At 37.7% G+C, this 17,308-nt stretch overlaps 1 protein-coding gene across 2 annotated transcripts; it reads right to left on the reverse strand.

Annotated features, from left to right (window-relative positions):
* Window positions 1–1,882: 1,882 nt before the first annotated feature.
* On the reverse strand, window positions 1,883–16,332 carry soat2 (sterol O-acyltransferase 2). Of its 2 annotated transcripts, XM_061043225.1 has the most exons (16): window positions 16,162–16,330; window positions 14,128–14,233; window positions 13,786–13,844; window positions 13,391–13,530; window positions 13,209–13,262; window positions 12,372–12,479; window positions 11,301–11,583; window positions 9,737–9,812; window positions 9,021–9,105; window positions 7,416–7,461; window positions 6,981–7,110; window positions 6,402–6,499; window positions 5,105–5,203; window positions 4,749–4,884; window positions 4,020–4,165; window positions 1,883–2,645 (listed from the first exon to the last, which is right to left on the reverse strand). In XM_061043225.1, exons 2-16 carry the CDS (start codon window positions 14,204–14,206, stop codon window positions 2,589–2,591), a joined length of 1,596 nt encoding a protein of 531 aa, XP_060899208.1. In that variant the 5' UTR covers window positions 14,207–14,233; window positions 16,162–16,330; the 3' UTR covers window positions 1,883–2,588. The 2 variants fall into 2 exon arrangements, with proteins under 2 accessions (XP_060899208.1, XP_060899209.1); XM_061043226.1 differs by lacking the exon at window positions 13,786–13,844 and having other exon boundaries at window positions 16,162–16,332.
* Window positions 16,333–17,308: the final 976 nt, after the last annotated feature.

Consider the following 17,308-nt stretch of genomic DNA (forward strand, 5'->3'; position numbering starts at 1 on the left):
GCGTGCAAAGTGTGAAAGCAGCTGTCTGAGTTGTGCTTTTCTTTGAAGATGTTTTAAACCCTTTCTTGAAGGTGTTATGTTTTCTTTGTATTGTTTACTCATGCTTTATAACCACTGTTCCTGAATGCATCTTGCTGCCATGGAAATATATAAAGGCGGATTGTCGCTCACTTTGTTTCTTATGGTGCTTTGGCGAACCTGCCAGTTGATAAAACAATAAAAAACCCACTCTGGATTTATAATGTCACTGAGTTTTGTTTATCCCTTTATTGTCTACTGCTGCAGAACATCATCTGTTTTCAGCAGAGAAGCTGGAAATATTAATGTCAGGAGCCCCTGGAGACCGCTGACAGAATGTGCTGAGAGAAATAATTTAATCACTCTCACAAAATGGTTCATGGTTCTAGTTGAGCATATTTTCCATTTATGTATTATAACCAAACCCAAACATTTCTTGCGGTTGCTCCTTTTTCCGAGCAGAGGTTTGTATTTCAACTCCATATTTACTTTCAGGCCTTTGTGATGCAGCTGCAGAGGTAAACAGGCTGAACATTGCCCTACATTCTCACACAAATGTGATTTTTATAATGCAACCTAATTAATATGACAATAGAAGAGAAGAAATGGCTCACAATGTGAAGATGTTTGTCATTTATTGACCGATGAGTAAGTCTCATGTAACACTTAAATTTCTTGAAACAGTATATCAGTAAAACATTTGCAAAGTTAAAGCTGCAAAACTACATTTATTTATATACACAGTATATTAAATCAATGGATCAAATGACTAAAAAAGGACCGTACTTTTAGAGACAAAACTCAAGAAAATTCTCACCTGAATCTGCAGGATCTTTGCTTCTACTGAGCTTTTGAGTGTCATTCAGCGCTCTTGTTTTAGTTTTACAGCAGCAATTTAACAGTTTGGCTAAATGTAATAGTGCTCAACAGCCCTGTTTGTAAAAGTAGCAGGCAGATGTTTTCAGTTTTCAGCTATGGCACATTTGCAATATACCTGTCCTGTATATAAAAAAAACAGCACACACACTAAGTTGGACTGTTTTTACTGAGCAAACTGGTTTCATTTAAAGACTAAATATTCTCTCATAATTCTGAAACCAGAAATAAAAGGAGAGTGAATCCTGTCTTTCTATTGGTCAGATGGCCAGAAACATTGCCTCCAAATGAAAAAAAAACAACATTTTACTCCAAAAGTAAAAATGTAAGTGATGTGTGATTTATGTCATCCTTAACCTTTGTCTCCTGTAGTGGTTAAGTTCTGCCTTATTAAGGGGGTACTATGTTATTGTTATGATTATTAAGTGTTATCATTTCATCATGTAATTTTACAATTCTTTGATTCAAGCAGCAACTTCTTCATTTGAGATTCAGCTCTGTGGAGAGGATTGAGTCGTCTCATTTAAGGCTGCCCTTCACAATCCAATCCATCTAAGACATAAAATATGACAGCCCATTGCTTTTGACTCGTGTATAAAACTGAAAGAGTTGACTAGGCAGAAATATGTTTAATTCTACTATTGATACTGTCTGCCCTTGCTGTGCCTCTCTGAGCTCCTGTGGTATTACAGTATATCAGTTGACAGAACGTTACATCACTAATGCAAATGTTAATCCTCTTCTTCCTGTATGTATGACTTCAGAGGTGGCAGGCAGACAAACACAGGCTTTGTGAAACACTGATAAGAAGCTGCTGCCTGTGGCTGGTTGGTACCTGCGCTTCTGACCAATCCCTGCCACCTGAACATTAACCAAGGCAGGATTAAACGAGCAACACACACACACTGTGCAATGTTTGCAACAAGTTTGAACAGATTCCAAATAAAAACATGCGTGATATGGGGTGAAAATAAACTTCTGTCTCAGGTTTTGTAGACACGTCTAACTTTATAATACAAGTTCTTTAGACCATATATCACAATTTAAATACATTTACTCATTTAATGATTTACATCCAGGGAGGTAAAGAAAATACAAAAAAGCCTGGAAAATGTTTATAAATTTCCCCATATCTTTTATTTCATGAGCCGAGAGGCTGCTACCCTCGCTTAGCATGACGACTGGTATCCATGACGAGGGAATAAGCTTGCATTGGCTGTGCGCAAAGGTCAAGAATTTGGTTTACATCCAATCTAATCTCCATTACATATCTCACCAGTTTTAATCAGTACTCAACAAACACATTATTTTAAATGATCACTTAACAAAGTATATACATGCTATCTACTGATTCATGTGCAATATTTTTTTTTACAGTATGATATTCTTTCACTACTTGGTAAACAATATATCATTTCAGGAACATTTTCACACCACCTGAAATAAACAGTATATAATACTGGTACATATAAAAAGTTAAAACATTACAGAAGTTATAAATCAGCAACACAAGGACAACTTCATAACAACACAAGGAGAAAAGTGACCCAAAGAGTCATTACACACTAAAAACAGAAAACCTTATATATGTACAAGTAGTTCTTTGTCGCTCTCTGGTCCATTATCAGTCCATCATGATTTAAAATCCTCCATCCTGACATTACTTATAACTCTGGGCCAGAACAAAGGCAGCTTCATCTCTGGTAGCTGCAGGACCAGGATCGAGGTGTCACCAACTCCAGGAAACTATTCTGTTGAGGAAGAGTCAAAGAGTTAAAATATTCACACAAGGCTCATGTTTCTAGTATTATCTTTTTTTTATAATTTAATCTGTATGATTTAATGTCATTTCATTATCATGTGATAATCTCATTTTAAGGATGTCATTTCTATTTATAGATAACAGTTATCTGTGTTAAGCCACTGTGTGTGTGTGTGTGTGTGTGTGTGTGTGTGTGTGTGTGTGTGTGTGTGTGTGTGTGTGTGTGTGCGTGTGTGCGTGTGTGCGTGTGTGCGTGTGTGTGTGTGTGTGTGTGTGTGTGTGTGTGTGTGTGTGTGTGTGTGTGGCTTTAGCTGGGAGTTGTTTGTAGTGGAATAAGTATGTTAAGTACATCTGTGCCCAGCTGTCACACAAATCCCTTACAGCTGTGACTACATTGAACACTTGAGCTGGAGGAGGATCTTTAAGGGTTAAAAACATGTCAGAGTTTTTACAAAAGTCTATTATTTGACATGTCACTTTTTTATGTGCCCAAATGTGTGGGAGTTAGGTGTGTTATCTCTTTAAGGACCTGTGTAAGCACTAGATTTGCGTTACGACATGTATGCATGAATGTGTGTGGTAACAGATGCTCATAAATGACTGGAGATAAGAATAGACCACAAAGCCAGGATGATGAACAAGTGAAAGGAGTTAGTGAGATTGATCTGTATTTGACGTTCGACATCCAAGTACTCGAGTACCAGTCTGGCTAAGTACCTAAGAATTGTGTTTCTATGAGTTGTCTCTCTGTATTTGAGTCAGTTCTGTTCTGTGTATATCAAGTTATATTTCACCAGCTAGCAAATTTTCTGTTTGACCCTTGTTTGAAATGAGTGTCAAATCGCCATCTAATTAGATCATTCTGCTGTTAGAGTTGGACATCATCACACATGCAGTCACACTGGATCTGTTACTGTATAGGTAGTTTTTTTCCCCTGAAGAACATTTTCTGTAATCCTCTAATACATTTAAGCCTTCAAAATGCATAGTACCCCTCCCACAGTGTCGTCAATTATTTATCAATATTTTCTGCCAAAAAAGACTGATGTCAGGTTTTTCATCAATTGTTACTTGGACACTTCGCTGCGTCTGTCTCAGATGAAGCCAAGAAAACAAACAGAAATCATGTCCTGACCCACTTTTTAGTAACTTTAAAAATATAGTAATATCTGTATTTAAATGCTTTAAATACAATACACACATTTACAATACTGCTTGAAGGCCTGACTAACATCCCAACAGTACCTGCAGGTTTATTATCCTAGAGAAATAATGTAAAACCATCAACATATAAAGAAATAAAAAATAAAAACATCTGCAGATCATCAGATCAGAACCAGCTGTATGTAGGTGGAGTACATACCCCTGTCCGAGGGCAGTGTATCTGTGCGTACCACTCCTGGCAGTACAGACACACCTGCACACCCTGACCCAGGAAGAGACACGCCCACATGATGACGTTGAACACAGGGCTCTGCCGCTTGTCATTCATGGTGAAGTTGAAGACCACTAAGAAAAACGATAAAGGGAAAAGTTGCTATTTGTTTTGTGAAACCTTTTCTAACTGTCTAACTGCAGTCGTGTCGTATTTGTGTTACTGCAGGTAGTGGGAACAGTGACAGACAATAAGAGCAGGAAGCAAAAGGTTCTGTCAGATAACTACTTATTGAGTCCCAGAGGAGAGGACATAATGTGCAAGTACTTTCTATAAATATAATGAGAGTTGTCCTCTGAAAACAGTTACTAAATGTGTGTGAGAGTGAATAATTACAGATCTTAACTTGAAGCCAGAGTCCAGAGTGTGGAAGGGGACATTTACATATTTTAACAAGCAATTCAGATACAGAGCTTCAGCTTTAGTACAGTAATGAGGTGTTGGAGACTTGAAGTATTTCTCCCTCTCTCTCTCTCTTTCTCGCTCTCTCTCTCTCTCTCTCTCTTTTTTTTTTTCTTTTTTCCCCCCAGTACTTATTCAAACTTTTATTTATTAAATGTTTTTCAGCAGCCCGGTCAGAGCACAAGATGATACCTTGTAGTGTTTCTGTTAATAAAGTAGTGAAATTGTCCTCTAGAAAATGAGAATTTAAATCACCTCCAAAGACAGCAAAGAGACAGAACATGACAGGATAGAAGAAGCCGAAGCCCATGGTCAAGGCGTACTCGTGGACGACAGCAGAGACGATGAACACGGAGAGCATGGCAGCTGTTCGGCATTTCCTTTTCGACAGCTGCAGGGATCAGAGACAGAGTACACAGTGTGGGGTTTGGCTCAAAGTTCACGGGTCAGGCTGGTTCAGAGGAATTTGTTCACTAGAATTACAGGACGAGTGTTAAACTTCTTTTTGCACTTCATAGTGTGGCACGCTTCTTTGGAAATACAGATTATTCTAGTTTTGTCAAATATTATTGAACTGTTTTTATGCATTATTTTAGTTGAGTTTTTCTCACCGAGAGGAAATCCCTGTATCCATAATAATAGAGCCAGTCATGAACGACCACGTTCCAGGTACGGTAATAGTTGGCGAAAGATGTAGAGTTCCACCAGTCCTGGAGAATCAGAGTGTTAAAATTAGTGTGGAACAAAGAAAAGGATCGAAGGATTGAAGGAGGAAAGAAGGAAAGGCTGCCAACAAACCCAAAACTGAATGATCTTGTTTTGATACTTAATTAGATATCGCCTTAAAACCCCAAAATCAATATCAGAGTTTGAGCTGCTGGTGGCATGCAATGGATTTAAACTTAGAGGTAGACTTTTAAAGAACATCTAATTTACATTTATACAGTTATACAGTTATAATAACAAGCACAGAAGTTAAAGCGAAAGCCTTCATGGTGTGAGAACGCAGGGAATGTCATAGTCTGACAGAGTGGTTTTAGCTGCACATTCTTGAATCAGTAAAAAAAACAAAACATTGATAGAGATGAAATAATGCAAATTTTGATAAATCATGTGGCAACTATATCACTTTACTGTAAATAAATAAACAAAGCTAAGAGCTTGAACATACTACTTTGATTTTGACTGCAAACCAGATATAACGTTTTAGTTAAGTTTATTTTGGGGCTTTTTATGCCTCTATTTAGAGTTTGAACAGTGGTTAGAGTGAGAAATCAGGGAGAGAAAGAAAGTGGGGAATGACATGTGGGTAAGAAGCCAAAGGTTAGATTTGTGCACACTAACCATAACGCCCCCAGATTGTTGTTTACTTCTTAAAAGGATGTCAACATATTTGAAAATTAACTTTAGCTTTTCCTTATAAATTTAATTAGAGAAGATTGATATCACTCTCACATCTCTGCATTAAGCTTTGAACTGCAGCCAGGTGATGATTAGCTTAGCCTAGCATAAAGGTGATAGGTAGGAAAAGAAGCTAGCCTATAGCTCTCTCCCAAGTTTCAAAGTTAGATAAACAGATTGTATTTTTTTTTTTTGTTTTGTTTTTTTGGTATTCCAGTTTATAACTCTCCATTCTTAAAGTCAAACACATGTTTAAACTTGCAGTGAACATTAGCAAAGCGGCTAATAGCATCAGCACAAAATGTAAACGAAAGACGCCACCGATAAGATTGAGCTGGTATACTCGTTCTTTTGTTCAACAGCAAACTGTGTCAACAGAATCTCAGGCCACTTGGCTACCCTTTCACTTGGCATTTGTAATTGTTTTTTCATGTGGAAAAGCAACTCAATCTGAAGACAATGTGACGATCACAGGAGAGGTAATGCCACACAGATCGTTTCACACACCTTGTAGAACATCCTGTCAGCAAAACGCAGCAGCTCCCCGAAGAGGTTGAGCCAGCAGTGCAAGAAGGCGAAGAAACACAACAGCAGGAGCATTATACCTGAGAGAGAGGGAGAGAGACAGACAGACAGAGTCAGACGAAGAGGGTCTATTAGGATCACTTTTATTCTGGGCACTGCTCCCAGCCTTCTCATAAGAAATGCATCTTGACACTGAAGCTCTGATATCAGCACTTACTCAGTAAGCTATTCAATTAAATGGCGTAATGAAAAAGCCAGCCTTTGATACCTGTGTCTGATTGCATAACAACATCTTTAATCTTACCACTGTCACGGATATTAAAACACAAGAGACTCTTCTCTGGTTCTATATTAAGTGATATTAACCAGCGCTGACCTATAAAGATATGAGATCATAAAGGTTGTTAGCAGATGTGATGTTACAGATCGATTATAGATGACCTTTAATTTATGTGTTTGTTGTACAAGTGACTTCCTTATAATATTTCTCTGGGCCTTCTCTTCCACGCACACATAAAGAAGAGGGCGTGAATACAAGGCATAGAGTTTGAAGTACAATACCTGGTAATATTGAGTGGAACACAGCCAGAACCATCGTCCTTTTACTAAAAGGCTGATTGGTCGCAGGTCTGAAGACAGGAATACACAGGCGGACCAGGATGAAGTAGCCGTAAAACAGACATCCCAAGATCTGCAAATAGTGTGTTTAAATGTAAATCAAAGTTATGATGGGACCTTTGAGCGGGGAAAAAGATTTAAAGCATGCTTTGGATTCAGCGGTAAAGAGCTGGAGATAGTCGTTATGTTAGATGTCAAAGATAAAAGAAGCAATTCTAGTTTATGATTGCGGTTTTTTATCGTGCCATACCAAAAGTGCAACAGCATGTAATAACTACTCGGTCAGATCTTATCTAAATCAGTTCACCTATAAAGACAGTCTATTCCAACTTGGTGATAAGTGAAACGAAAATGCCCAAAATTAAAACGTCCTCTTACCATTCCAAGTGTGACGCCAACATACTTCCATCTAATGTGGTTGTTCCTGTGAAAAAAAGGCAAGATATTTTAATTCACATATTAACACTTTTGATTGTACGACGGAGGATTAGGGCCACATTAAAACTTTTTTTACTTTTTTATTTCGAGATTAAAGTTGTAAATTTACGACATTAAAGTCGTAAATGTACGAGAATAAAGTCGTAAATTTACAAGAATAATCTTGTAAATGAATGAGTTCGAGACCAGCCTGTGTGAAAATGATGAAAGTAGAACTCTTAAAGTCAGGTCCTCTGCAGACAACTTCCTCCAAGTCAGTGTTGTTCTTTCTTCGGAAAAGCCACAGTTTCTTGCAGTATCTTTTCAGGGTGCTGATATTTTATGACAATGTGAAGATGATGATGTGCCAAAAGCATGTGTAGTTTCATATCTGCATAAATTCAGCCCCAACACAACTATTTGTGTCTGTTATCGGTCTGCATTGTTAAAGTGTCTCATGTGCAGAGCCAGTTTGTGTCCTGTTCATCATTTTACAGATAAACAAGGTCTTGCAAGTTGACGTGAAAACTTCTCTTGAACTCACTGTTTTTATCGACTGCACAAGGACGCAGCCTATTTCCTCTTTAGTGAAACATTTAGGACAAGATGCTCCATGTTTGTCATTTGAGAACAGGATGCTGCTGCTCTTCTGATACAGACTCAAATAACGACTTTGTTCTTTTATTCTTTAAAGACTTTAAGAGCTCTACTTTCATCATTTTCGCACAGGCTGGTCTCGAACTCGTTAATTTACGAGATTAAACTTGAAATTTAAAAAAAAAAAATAATAATTTAACATGGCCACTCTGTAGTATGATTGAGCAAAATGTAGGTCAAAACATGTAATGTGGCATAACACTATGTTATAAATCTATGTTGTAAGCAGTTGTAAGATAAAAAATGGGCTTTTACACAAGATATGATGTCGTTATTGGGCACACAAAGATTCTCCTTACATCAGAAATTTTCACCCCAGGAAATATTCATAAACACTAGGGCTTTGTTCCTGCTCTAAATCCAATATTTACAGTTACTAAGTAACTTCTAATGAGTCAATACTAATAAAGTGACACTCACAAAGGTGAGTAGAGGTTTACCAATGACATATTAAGACAGTTAAACCCAATAAACAACTATAATAAACAAATATCTTAGACTACAAGGCTTCAGAATCTTAGTCTGTCAGTCTATAGATTGTTAAAAAGTCTCCAAATCTAACAATAATGTTGTGTATTATGCTTTTATTCAAACTATCACAACTTTTTAAATGACAAATACAAATGTCAATAAGGGCTTTGGAAGGACTCATTGTATTACCAATTAACTAACGTTAACCACAATATATGCAATATTACCACAGGGACAGATCAAAAAGGTTTTACTTTAAATGATCATTTGCATTTCTACATGTTAAGGGGTTGCAATAAATGCAAAATTATACTAGATTGCTGTCATACAATATACATGTCTGTTACATGTCCACTCACTCACATGTTTGTAGGTCATTTTAGTAAGACCAGTTAACAAGGCATAAGCTAAAAGGACAGAGGTCAGATGGCTTCTTACCGAGGGTAGGATTCCCTGTAGATAAGGGTTGGACAGAAGAGGAAGTAAAGATAGCTGGAAAATGTTGGGAATCTGGGACTTTCTCCTGAAAAGCAAACAAAATGTGAGTAAGTTCTGAAACATGTCAGTGACAGAGTTTCAGCAGTCAAATGTGCAGGTCTGTGGTTCTGACATTAGCTTAAATATTACATTTTTCTTGATTAGTTATGTGCACTGACATCAGCTGTCAACTTTCTCATTTGTGATTCTGATGCACAACCTTACCTTAATGAAGGGAACAAATGGCCTTAATATTATATTAGTGGTGAGATCTATCTATCTGACTTAATGCCTCTAATCTTTTTCCCAGAATAATTATTGCACTTCAGTGTCTCTCTTTTACAGAGAAACTTTCAAACCATGGTAGAGTAGACTTTTTTCTGAAGCTATTCTTGGTAATTCTTTACTGTTCTGTTGTACTGCCGTGATTGAGTAAAAAGGAGACACATTCTTCACCACTAACAGGCTTCAACAATGGGATCTCAGTGGGTTGCACATACTTGAGTTTCTTTATTGTATGTGGGTGTATCCATTGTTAGCTTTAACTTCAGCATGAATCATTAGCTGAAAGCCTGCTGAGTTCTGTTTAAGCCATTTTTCTCGGTGTCTGTGATGTCACAGTGAGTAACGATGCTGCCTGAGGAGTAAATACAGCTGACATCAATACTGTACTGTACCTTCCTTCGTTGGATTCTTCATAACAACAGGGGCCGTTTCTCTTATGAACGAGTAGCTCTTCATCAGGAATCGAATCTGAGGGCACAGACACAGTTATTATGTGATGTGAAGCATAATGCATCAATGTAACAGCTTCTCTAGTGTCCATGTTTACTGCGTGAGTTTACAATGGGCCTGAAGTGGACATCCTACATCATTGTGGCCTCAATCTAACATTTCTATGTTTATTGTACGTGTGATTTATGATTCAGATATTTCTCTGTTCTTCTGTCATTAGTCAAGTGGAAGCACAGCTAAAGGGAACTATTAGGTATGTATCAGAAAAACAATTGGAGAAGTGGTTTATCAATTTAGCGTGTTAAAACTGTGGTTCAGACATGACATGTCAACAAACTATATACTGTGCAGCAGGAACTGATGGCTTTTTGAGGAAATAAAAAATCAAAAGTCAACTACGCATCAAAAACTAATAAATAAAATGAGAAAGAATGTACAGTATGAGAATATAAAACAGCTGGATTTGATGTAGGTCAATTGAGGACCAGGAACTGGTTTCCCAAAAGCATCAAAGCATTGGGATTATCTCACTCCATTGAATGGCGCTAAACTGATTTTAGCACTAAGACGATTTTGGGAGACCATGGCCTGAGTAATAAATGGGATGAGGAGGTATTACAGTGTGCAGTGTGGGTCCATGAACTTAAGATGTTGGCTACACTGATATCTACCGTCCCTTTGGCGCTTTTCCAGCAGGAAGTCTCCAATCTCTGCTCAGCAAGCTTTACAGCTGCTGGTGGACAGGAAGGGCTGCATTTATGATGTTGATTACCAACATGTGTGATTTCATGTTATCTACAGTATATGATTTTTAGATAACAGCTCCTTTCTAATAAAAATGTTTGTGCATGTGATTTATTCCATTGGATGTTTTTGTTTTTGCTGAGCAGCAATTTAAAGTTGGAATAAACAGACTTTGATGATACTGTAGGAGTTTTTAAAGGATGCTGTGTGGAACTCAAAACAACCTTTAAATGACGTGACAACCCAATTTTTTACACTGAACCTCATTCATGTTATAATTGAACCACATGACCAAAATAATTTGTTATTTACAGACTCCTTAAACCTGCAGTGAGGTTTTAACTTGTCACAAAACCATCTTAATGTAATTCTGATGCCTCTGTGTGATCTAACAAAGCAAACTAGACGATGAGCTAGAAGATGAACAGAAGTTTTTTTTAACACATGCATCTACAACACAAGATTTGTGAAGAGATAAGAAATGTTATCAGGCGGCCCCATAATTAACATAAATCGGGAATTCCTCAAAATGCACTAAATTTGGGAAGAAACATTTTCAGCAGGATATCTCTAAGTTGAAAGATAACATTTTTAGTATGCTACAGTGATACAAATTTAGATTTGGTTTATTAATTGATCAAAACAATTTGTGGGCTATATTCCCAAAATATTGCCAAATATATATGTTATTTAATTATAATAGTGTTGTGAAAATGCATCAGTAAGGCAATCATGTGGATGATCATTTCCTCTGAAACTCACCTGCTCCAGTATCACAATGAACCGTGAAGCCGGTGGCAGCTGGTGGTGTACAACCACATGGATGGGAAAATGTCCCAGTACGCAGTACTGCACTGCAGACAGGACCAGGCCCATGCTGATGGACAGACCCAACTTAGAGGGGAATCTGTGGTACATAGACCCCCAGAGCACCAGGGAGCAGTAGGGGACAAACAGGGTGTAGACAAACATCACAAACCAGGCCAGGGTGACTGTCTGCAGCTTCCCAAAGGCGAAGAACAGCATGTCAAACTCCAGGACCAACCTGAGAGTGCATATGTAAAAAAAAAGAGAAAGTATTATAACAGTCGACATGTTGGTGCACTCTATTTGCCACAAGGGTCTGTTTTATTGCTTTAAACTGGGTTATTGAGTAAAATGGTAATGATTTCAAACATATTTAAATACGTTTCAGATTTTTCCCCAATTTCTGAAATAGACGCCTCTGGTGATAATAATAATGGATTTTTAATACCCAATCATTGCAGCATGTCAAAAGACCTCTATGATTCAACACGGTACACTTGGAAGTGTGATTTTATTATATTTTATTATATTAATTTAGTCGTATTAAAATCAATGTGAATGTTTCAAATAACTTGCACACAGTGGAGTGAGTGATCCGCTGACACTCACTCCAGTGGGAAAAATAAGAATTAAACTCACAATCCGGCGACTGTGAACAGCAACCAAATCATTACAGAGCTGCCCAAAGCAGCAGATGAAATACTCAGAGGGATTGATTGCTCGATCTTTGTGCTGCCAGATGAGCAGAGAGGCAGGCGGAGAAGGAGGAACGGACACAGTGAGGAGAATAAAAAGACGATAAGTATTGAGGAAGACGTTTTTTAAAGCCTTCGGGGTAATTAGATGCTGTTCAGGGTCATGGAGTTTGATGAACGTCAGTGTGTTAAAAACACACATGCCTCCACACACACACACACACACACACACACACACACACACACACACACACACACACACACACACACACACACACACACACACACACACACACACACACACACACACACCTTCACATAGGAAACTGACCTGCCCTCGTCAATGTAATCAACTGCTAGAGTGCTCAGGCAGAATATGAGCAGGACGGCTATGAACATGTGGTAGATGGTCCTGATGTGGCTGATCTCAAAAAGTTCACTGGTGGAGAAGAAGAAAGACAGAGATTAAAAACAAATCTGTAAAAACATACTGTCATTAAAATGTCTCTCTTTATTGTATTTATTTAAACTCAAGAGGTTTATTCACCAGTAAACACCCAACATGCCCATAAGTATGCTTATACAATAACTATTGCTCTCTGCAGGGTCTATGTGTCAGTCTGCATAACTCTTCTTCAATATACCAGATATGTTTATCCTTAGTTCTCAAAAATGTGTTGCTATCATGTATAAAGTCGTTTTCAAAGAGAAATCTGAATTACTGTAATGCAGAGCATGCAAGAGTAGTTCAGTTAAAATGATCGGGGATGGTAACATTGCTGTAATTCATAAATAATTAATAATATTATGGGCTTGTAAAGGTGCCTTGAAGTATAGGGCTCGTTAGCTCTAGGCAGGCTTTCTCACAGAAGCGATTAATGTTTTCAGTTTTTCTGTTAGTTAAGTCTAAATTCAATATTTGTTTTTTTTTATCTGCTGGTTTGACAAGTCGACATATTTCAGGATATAACCCTACACTTTAGAAAATTGTGATTAGTGATTCTCACTATTTACCAACTTTCATTGAATGAGTCATTACTCAACAAAATAATTGGCAGATGTTTCAATACTGACAATCATTGTAAGTTATTAAAGTTCACACTGGTCTGCTCCTTGCTTTTTTCTTCTTCTCTAAATTAGAAATAGACTTCCAGTCCTTCATACTCACTCCAACAGTGACGGTCTGTCCATAAACACTTTGCCGTCATCCATTCTCTGAGATCTAAAACCAAAGGACACAGAAACAAGCACATTTTATTGAACTTAAATACACATCTCCAAGAGAAATATATCAAAGCAAGCATATATCTAACACAGTTTCACTTGAGGATGTCCTCTCCTGCTCCTCACCTGGAATCAGGTTTTTTGGTCGTCTTTCCATTTGTTTTTGGTTGGATTTGTGTGAAAGGCTGAACAGACTCATTCAGAGCTTTGTCCAGTATGTGACTGAGCTGATCCTGGACCTGCTCCAGGACTTCCAGTTTCACCTTCTGCAGGGGGACACGCAGGACAAAAATAATAATAATTTAAAAAAACATTTGTTTACAGCTTTCTGTACTCACCCCATTCTCTACATCGTAGCAATCCATATTTTATAAACTTTAAAAACACGACTTCACATTATATATTACTCGTCACAGCCTTAACATCTGTGTTTCGTCTCAGAAGGACTCACACTGAGTAGATAAAGAAGAACAGAGGATCTGTCAGACATGTTAATGGCAATGAAAAAGATTAAGGCTCACCTGTGCATGTTTCTCCCACTGCCTTAGCTCTTCTTCGTTTAAGTTATTATGGCCCTCAACTGCAGAGTGAACATCATAAATTGTATGATTAGTATATAGTACAAAACTGGAAAATCCCATCTGCTTTTTAAGAACGGCATGAGTTCCCTGAGTTCTGAGCTGTTCTACAGTTAATGCTCTTGTTGCTATCAGCTTTCCAAAACAATAACTGAATATATTGAAAAGGATATGTATTAACACAGAGGGGTTTTCAAAAAAGACTTCAAGCACATGGAGGAAAATGCAATGAGAACAAAATACAGCCAAGTTACACAAGTCATGCTATTTTATATCAATACATACCATGACTGGAGATCTCCTCAGTCTGATGGGATTTGACGTTCCGGTGGTGAAGTCCATTTGGTGTCTCAGTGGTCGTCATGGTTTAGTGTGATTCAGGTGGACAATCCTGTGAAAAAAAACAATGAAGTAGGTTATGTGTCGCACCACTCTCCATTGCCTGATTGACAATGGTCCCATTGTCTGCAAGTGTTGTTGTGTTTATTCATACATATATAATGTGTTATTCATATATTTATAGTTTTTTGAATATATTTTTAGTCCTGTAAGTAGCAGTTTTCAGTTTGTATTACCGTTGTCTAATTTGTTGTCCTTGTTTGAAACCTATGTCTTCTTTCCTGTACATTAGGAGTAATTTAAAACCAGTCGTATTCCTTGTATTTGCACACATAACTGTCCAATAAACTGCTCAAAGGTGTCATTTAGAAACTGATACGAGTTCTACATTTGATGTCACAGTGGGAAAATCACCTCATTAAGCAGCCTGGTTTGTGTCTGCCCTGTGGAGTCTGTTTTTGACACAGATACAGACAGAAAAGCCATAGATGAACTGGTTGACCTTATTTACATCTATCTGAATCCACACATGGCTCAGTTCCTGGTTGCTATCTTGGCTAAAGCCATACTAGGTAACCTGGAGAGGAATAACTCTGGGTCATTGGCCCTTAAAGAGCAGTGATGTCACTAAAGTTAGATGACACTTTAAAACCATAGAGGGAAGTCTAAGTATTTCCCCTTTGTGATAGTGAAGATTTAGAGTAAATCTTAAACAATACATTCAGACATATCAGTAGGTCACGCAGGCCCGTTGCTGTCAGGTTATCTCAAACCAACAAAGCATTGTATAAGACCGGTGAGCTTCAGTCCCAGTGAGGAGAGAATCCCAGAAAGAAAAAGGGCACTACCTCCTGCTCTGAATACAGAAACATATTAATAAGGGGTTTGAACGATGGTAACCTTTTAGCTTTACCATTACAAGTGTGTTATCACTAATCATTGTAACCCCAATCTCACCACTGTAAACAAATAATAAAGTCGGCCTCCCTGTCCCCTGTTGTAAGTTCACACACTACAGATCAGATACACAGAAGTCTGACAGGGAGATTGGGTTAACTCCACAGAGGGGTGAAAGACCCAGAGTGACCTGGTTTTCTAATCCCTGCTGTTTGATCACTCCTTAGTAGAACATAGCAGATAAGCTTTGTGAAGATATTTATTATACATTATGCTGCTGCGGACGTCGGCATGGCAGAGAATGGAACGACAATCCCTGTGTTTTTGTGCCGATAATCTATTATGCAATGATCCTTTGAATGTTACAGGTAGGTTGACTAGTGAACTTCAGGGATCATGATCGGTCATGTTTGGGAAAACACATTTATTGGATTGTCCTCTTTTCTGGTCCATTTCCAGCCTGACTGACTTTACTCTCTTTACCTCACCGACAATGATGAAATTTATCAGTAAATAACAGTCTGGATTTATATTTAACTGCTGTGTTGTAATTAGTATAAATAAAATAACTAATCACTTAATCTAAAAATGTTTTTAAAAAAGTTCAGCAAACAAACTTTTCCAAATAAATACTATTATTTTTCTAATAACATGTATTGTAGAAAAGTTCTAATTTGACTAGTGGAAACAGGCAAAGGTAAAAAAACAAAGCTTTTTCATAATTTCATACTTTTTAAAATGATCAATTAATTAAATTATTATTTCCCGACTGAGCAAATGCTTTTGAACTGTTGATCAGAACCCTACGAATATATTAGCTAGTTCATGATCTTTGGTCCTAAAAATGAATGAAAGTGGTAAGAATCGGATCCTTAGTAAGGTTTGTTTTGATCTTTCCTGTTTGATCCTTTTAGTACAAACTCAGAAACACTTTTTCAGCAGTCAAGACAGAGAGTTACCTCTAGTCTTACTTTTCATCATTTGAAGTACGATAACATGTAGAAAATTATTAGAAAGCAGAAACCACAGATTTTAAGAAGACCAAGATGTGTCATACAGTCTTTCTCTCGGATTCATACTCACAGAGACTCGTAGCCTCAGGCTCACTCGGCAGTCCTCGGGCTGAGAGGGTCTGATTCAATCAATGCTTCCCACTGAGAGAGAGCGAGAGAGAGCTGCTGGAGTGCTTTTAAGTGACTCACTACTCTTGATATCTGTGTCCTCTCTCAGTCCTCATCTGATTTTCTGCACTTTGGACCTTTTGGCTCCTGGGCCCTGAGCAGGAAAAGCCCTCGACTGTCCAACCTTGCCTCCTCTGCTCGGCGTGTGAGGTCATGCTGAAGAACAGCAAAGTTTGTCATAAACTGGTATTGCAAAATGTATTACTGATTGAAGTTATTGGCTTTTCTTTGTGGCCCCTCTGAACAGGTTTGCCTGTGAAGGTTCTCAGACATCTAGGTGAAAGGATTACAAGAAGGACTCAGCAAAGCAAAGTCAAGAATAAAATATTACATTTTGTTGCTTTTGATTACCACATCAAAATATATATTTGTGAAGATTTTCAAAAGTCCCCATTCACTACAAAATGTGTTGTGCTTGAAGTTCTTTTGCCTGGATGTTTGACCTTCACTGTGCCAAATAGGGAAACGAGTAATGAGAAAAGTTTTTCAGTGCACACCTTCAACCCAAATTTAAGACCTGCAGGTAGAAGATGTTTTTCCACTAAATCATGATGAAACTGATGTGGAAAGTTGCCTTCAGAACTCATAAACATGAGAATAGACAAAATTCATCTTTTGTATAGCAGTAATACTAAATATCAATAGATTCTGGATCATGAAATGAGGAAGGGAAATGTGTATTTCTAGAAAGTTAAACTTGTGTATTTTTACCTCGTGTCTTATGTACATGCAGAGCATTACTCTGGCATTACTGAAATGGCCATCTGTTTATAACAGCAGTTTATTTGCCTATTACAAATATAGACCAGTCATGCATGATGTAATAAAACTAGAACAATGGCAAAGTTCATTTATTCTGTGGCTGGAAACACAATGAGCGCCTCATTTGGATGTTTTGTTTCATGATACAGTGAGAGGATGTTTGGTCACAGAACAGGTTGTCCAGACGGTTGTTTTTTTGGGTCCTTCTGTTCGTGTCCTAACCTCTGTTTAACTTAGATGGTAATTAGAACAAAGTTACTTTAATATCAGACAATATTTCATCACAA

The sequence above is a fragment of the Labrus mixtus genome, chromosome 7 (genome assembly GCF_963584025.1).
Source record: "Labrus mixtus chromosome 7, fLabMix1.1, whole genome shotgun sequence".
NCBI lineage: Eukaryota > Metazoa > Chordata > Actinopteri > Labriformes > Labridae > Labrus > Labrus mixtus.

Excerpts from the sequence above, each read along its gene's own strand:
- soat2 (XM_061043225.1), bottom strand. The coding sequence starts at position 14,206 with ATGACGACCACTGAGACACCAAATGGACTTCACCACCGGAACGTCAAA. Across the intron at positions 13,531-13,785 it reads AGTGGGAGAAACATGCACAG|AAGGTGAAACTGGAAGTCCT; the intron begins GTGAGCCTTAAT and ends GTCCCCCTGCAG. Across the intron at positions 9,813-11,300 it reads TCATTGTGATACTGGAGCAG|ATTCGATTCCTGATGAAGAG; the intron begins GTGAGTTTCAGA and ends CTGTGCCCTCAG.